This window comes from Limulus polyphemus, unplaced genomic scaffold (assembly GCF_000517525.1).
Source record: "Limulus polyphemus unplaced genomic scaffold, Limulus_polyphemus-2.1.2 Scaffold1659, whole genome shotgun sequence".
Classification (NCBI taxonomy): Eukaryota; Metazoa; Arthropoda; class Merostomata; order Xiphosura; family Limulidae; genus Limulus; species Limulus polyphemus.
In genome coordinates, this window is record NW_013667269.1 from 35,379 (window position 1) to 41,415 (window position 6,037).

The 6,037-nt window shown below is 32.7% G+C and overlaps 1 protein-coding gene across 1 annotated transcript in view; it reads right to left on the reverse strand.

Moving 5' to 3' along the window:
* Window positions 1-633: 633 nt before the first annotated feature.
* LOC111087034 overlaps window positions 634-6,037 on the reverse strand; it is a 193,444-nt gene continuing 188,040 nt past the window's right edge. Inside the window, exon 3 of the mRNA XM_022392190.1 lies at window positions 634-5,224. Within this exon, the coding sequence (XP_022247898.1) occupies window positions 5,162-5,224 (63 nt within the window). The 3' untranslated portion in view covers window positions 634-5,161. The remainder of the gene's footprint in view (window positions 5,225-6,037) is intronic.

Sequence of the window (6,037 nt, forward strand, 5' to 3'; positions counted from 1 at the left end):
GCCATGCCGGGCCTCCTAAAAGAGATTGGATCAACTTAGAACTACCAATTACTTTAATATTCTAGAACCTACAATAGTTAGTTCGCGAACGACCTGATTGATATATATATGTAGAAAGAAATAGTGAACATTTATGAGCTCTTTGTAAAATTCACACCTTTTCTATTTTAATTTTATATTTTTTCCCAAACAGATTTCGAAAACTAAACTTTCATGAAATAAGAATATATTAGCAGAGATTAATTTGATTTAGTTTCAATAATTTTTATCTTGTCTGTGGTGAATAGATGGTTTAATTATGCGTGAATACGTTCGTTTACTTAAGAGAACTAATATCCTGTAGTAAGATGATTATCAACAGGAATAATTCGTAGAAAACGTTTTTTTTTTCGTTAATTAAATGATAAAGGAAATTTGATAGTATATATTTTGTTGTTCCGCTCTTTCTACTTCTTTAAAAGAAACTAGGTTAACTTCAAATATTAAGGGTTTTAATATGTTATTTGCCGTCCGTGATGATTGAAAAATAAAACAATTCAACGACACATTTTGTCTTGCTTGGCCAGAGAAAATATATATTTAATTCCTCATCAATTGAAAATACAGTTTGATCTTATTTTACATCTATTAGCTCGGCACCCGACAGAGAGTAAGACAAAAGGATGGCATTCCTACAGTCTGGTAGTATAAGAAAATCAAATTCAAATTATATACATATATAACTTATCTCCGATTCAATGTACAGTTTCTTAAGTTTTTGTCGCATCAGCAAAATATACAATTACACGTCATAGCGAGGTTTTTACACAGAATAATTTCACACGCATTCTTTGTAAAACAATGAAATAATAAGATTTAAACCTTTACAAAAGTTTACAATAAATAACAAGTGACCAAGAATGTCTCAAGTAGGTTAATATTAATAAAATATTAAATGCAATCTTGTATGGTAGGCTCGAAAATTTATCAAGTAAATCATTTACAAAGACGGGATACACAGTTGCAGTTAGCAGGTAGTCGAAGAAGGGAATGTTCGTTCAAATAATGCCTTGAAATCGGCATTTTTCTTTAACATGCGTGTTTAGAAAGTTGGGAGAATAAACCTGTCACCAGTTTATGGGTCTCAAGGGCTTTAGCTACTGGCCAAAAACGTTCGTGAGATACATCTGAAGAGTGAAGAAGTAGAAGTAAGCTTGATTAGAGCCCCCAAAACTAAATATTTGGTTAATAAGTTTAAGATTTTTTTTCCCAAAACATAAAAACTAAAAGAACAAGAGATCTTCCCAAGCCAACGAGAAATGCCTTTGAATATTAGAGGATACCAACGAAAAACTTGTCTTAACCTTTACCGAAAACATTCAACTTCACAACTCCTTTTTAGTCTAGAGTTGGTACATTTCAAAATTGCATTCTAAAGTCACGTTCAACCTTTGGAGCCCCAAATATACTTTTCTTGCAAACCAATGTTCAATACTACAGTTGTTTGTACTTTCTTTTTAAACATCAAAACGTTCTGTTCAGTTTCTGCTAATAATACTTTAAACAACCAAATCTATAATGTTTCATGATTTACCATTTTTAATCTCACAACATTGCTGAAGCAACTACTTGTCTGACCGAGATGTTTCTCCCAAGTTGGCATTTATGCAATACAGTAGTTGCTTAAAACTAGTTATATTTTCATCTAACTTCTTGTGACCACGGAGAAAGAGAACATGCTAAAGGATTATTTAACAAATATCATTATCAAAATACAGAGAGGCGCCTTTCTGACATTATTGTTCAGAATGGTTTGGTAGGTTCGTCAATGGATCTTCCAAATAAAACGTTCCGTATAACATTATTTACAACACAGAACTGATGCTACTTAACCACGCGTCTCATTCAGTCAACTTTCAATAATGCCACGCCACAAATCCCCCATATAAATAAACATGAAACCACGAAGCTCTGAATTGTAAAGAAAGAAAAAATAAAGAGAGAGAGAGAGAGAAAGCTCCTGAATATTTTATTTGGGTTTACTTCCACATACTCGTATCGGTAAATATGGTAACTTCAGTGTAAAACAAAACTAGCAGACTGATGTTTGCAGTTTCTATTTAGACCTTAAAAATTTTGGTTATTTAAGCCTTTTTTTACATGTACATATTTCCAAGAATTACTGATGAAATTGGCATAAAAATTAACTTTTGTTTTTCTAAAACATGGAATCCTAATTACCTTTAAGAAGTTATTCAGACAAATAGTTTAACTGCATGATAAAAACGACCATAAAACATTTTGTTAAAAGTTTTCCCAAAGTTTGTAATATCATGAATTATTTTTGTAGGTGGACAGAAGAAGTTTCGAAGAGGAAACCATGTCCTTTACAAACAGAAGACAGAAGTAGGAGAATTCCTGGTGATACCAAAGCTTATCAAGAATAGACGAAATACATAGCATTTTGATTATAAATAATCATGGCTACAAGGGAAGAATGTCTTTCGTCATGTTAAATATACTGTCTTTCGCACTCTGTGGAGATAATAATAAAAAACTTATTTTTTTTAGTCTCGTGTCGCTAATGTAATTTAATTTTGTACTGTTTGACCACAGGTTCAAGTATTTACCTTCAAGCAACAAGCCCACTGACTGCAATGTGAAACACGTGTAATACATTCACTAATAGGATAGCTAGCGGCAAAGTCACACTGCGTTTATGAATAAATCTCAAACCTGATTGTACGTACTTTCAGGTCTTCGGGAGTCAGTTCAGGAAAGTAAAATAAAACACAATACTTTTACCGAAACCGAATGATGTAAGTTGCTGGAAACGAGTTCGTTGAAATTGAGATCAAAAGTAACTAGTGGAGGGGGGGGGGTAGTTAAAATTATCCGAACGCTGTTCATAAATATCGGGAATTAATAAATATTGTTACCAAATATAGAAACTACTGAAATTTCAACAAAAAGTAGAACTCACTAAAGAAGAGTGAGAAGACAAATAAAAACGGATTGTAAAAACGTCCTGACTTAAGGATGCCATCCATGCAATGGAATTGAATTCAGTTCCTAAGGGAACGTACAACTTGACATCTAGTTTAATATCGGATCCTACCCACTGTATATATATATTTATCTAGCGGGGGCTAACATCAACTGGCAATTATTGTTTACATTTTTAAAACTCTTAAATATTTTAACATCGAACACGGAACACGTCAAGATATCAGCTGCACGGCGTGAAGGCTGGTTCTCATTTGTCACAGCACATTTTGACATACACATTTGAATAAAATAGTTTTGTCTCACATAATCATAATAATTGTAGTTATTATTCATTCTGTGGGAAGATGAACACATGGGTCATTTCTAGGTGAACGCCAGCTCATGCAAGTCGCTATCCTTATCCATAGCAGAAACTATTAACACCCAATCAAAGGGACACAAGCAATATTCATTCATCATAACAAGAGTAGAAATTATTTGACAAAAATGATAAAAAGTATCGTTAACACAATGAGATTTTCAACCATATAATGATACACGAAAAGAAAGTTTTAATTAGCCTTTTCGTTTTTGTTTTTTTCGTTCTGTGGTTAAGCTTTGAAATTCATTTCTACCTTTTTTTTTTTTTTTTTATCCGTCCGGTAGTTACTTGCAGCAATATGACTTTTAGGTATTTAGAAGCTGCATTATTATCTTAAGGTTCCTGGTCACAAACGCATATTTTTTGTTCGGCTCATAAATAATACTCGCATAATTTATTCCCTCACCGATTAGCATAATTTATTTACTCACTGATTAGCATAATTTATTCACTCACCGATTAGAACCAACTCATACTTTTAACACGACTGTCAACAATGTTTTTGTAGACAATGAATCACTTCTTGTTCTAAACATGCTTGTTAAAATTATAAATTAATAAAAAGTCTTTCAGAGCGACTACAGAAGTTTTATAAAAATGTGACTCCTGACCTCAGAGTTTGACTATTGGAGACACGGAACGATTTGAGGTACTATTCAAAGCAAGTTCTTTACATGCATTATTCTGCTAAATTAGGAAGTATGAGTGGGTTCTAAGTGAACCAATAATGGAATGTGTTTGTTTTAACTTTGGCAAATGGTCCTTTATATGCTGTAAAACCATAACTTATTATAAGCATCATTCTCCTCAAATTCTGTGTTGTGTAGATAGTTTACAATGGAATGTGGTTCTCGTTGAATTCAGCGGTCTGCACAGAGCACTCTTAACAAGTTTCATTACTACACCAACAACAGATAGTAGCTATTTGGAAGTAATCCTACATCTTCTGTGACAAAAAGATTGCCTTTAGTTTTAGCATAGACCAGATTTTACTATAAATACATAAATCAGGTACTATAAAGATAAAATTACCATACTGTTTCCACGACTTTACAGATTAGAGCCAAAAAGTATAATAGACACGTGAACATATACAGTTGTTTGTACGTCAGACAATTTAAACTATCTTTTGTTTCTGATTATATTTCAAAACTTACTCTTCACTTCAATTTAGGGCTAACTCGAAGTAATAACCGTGAAAATTTGACAATATCTATATTTGGATTTACTTCTACCTCGATAAAGAAGAAGAAGATACAACTAAAGAAGTATTTTGTCACGTGTCTCAAAACAATATTCTGTTTAAATTATAAAGACTAGATTACTATGTGGAGAAGTTCTTGAAGAAAAATGTCAAAAACAAGTACAAAAATATTTCCATTGAAAGCGATTAAAAGTCCCGATTGTCGAACTTCAAGATGTTTTAAATATCTGTATTTCACCAATCGCTCGTATGTTAAAGACTGCCTTTTCTTGTCTTGTACTAATTTCTTAAGCTGCAAGATAAAAAAATAGTGGCAAATGAGAAGTAACGTGAGCCCAGCCAACGCCTATAACTTAGAAACCAGGTAGACTTAACAAGGTTTGTCTGCAGCGGCAAAGTCTCTTTCAGGTCCGTTAGTAGAAGCCCTCTTGATGACGTCAGCGACGACAGTATGTAGGAGCTGGGTCAACGGAGGATAACAAGATAATTTCGGACATAAAGAGTAAACTCAGTCACAAAAAGGTATAACAACGTAGAAGCTATGGAGTAGTCTCAATGGCAATACTTGCACCCTTGGACGCCGATAGGGAACGTTTCTTGTGCACCGATTAGTAGCGCCCTCTAGCCCATCGTAATAACGCATCCGCCAGAACATCTAGATGTGCTTTTGTCTGCAAAATAAAACACAGTAAAGAGTATTTAACAGCTGTACAGGAAATCACTATACTCAGTTAAAAATGGCCATGAAACCATGCTTTGATGAAATGAAATAATAAAATAATTAAAATTTCAAGTAGACTATCAAATATAAATCGCTGAAAAAAAAAAGAGATGAATTTAAAATGAATGTTATTAACATACGTGTGAAAAGGAACTCAACAAGCTTATTAAACATTCATAATTCAAGTAAGTGTTAAGTTTAGTTAGGTCTGTTTTGGAAACAAATTATACACTACACAAATTAAAGACTTAAAACACAAATTAGCCAGCAAATATTTAAGATGAAACTCAAACTAATTTCTAATAGCTAAATCATCACTAGAAATCGAAGGTAATAAGCGCATGGAATAACTGTAAGTATGTCTGACATAACGAGCTTGTCTTGAGATTTTTATTTACAAAGAAAATTTCCCAGAGTATCTTGCGACTGACTGTTATCATACGACACACGTCACCACTTAAAATTCCAAGTTTTTACATCACGAACTTTAATGGCAAGTGTTTCCCTCTGTAATGATTGTTGTTAAACTGATCTTCAGTATTGTTTATTTTGTAAGACCCATAACGTGACTTAAAAACTGATCTTCAGTACTATTTATTTTCTAGGACCATAATGTGACTTGAAAACTGATCTTCAGTACTATTTATTTTCTAAGACCCATAACGTGACTTAAAAATTGATCTTCAGTACTATTTATTTTTTAAGACGCATAATTTGACTTAAAAACTGATCTTCAGTACTATTTATTTTCTAAGACCCATAA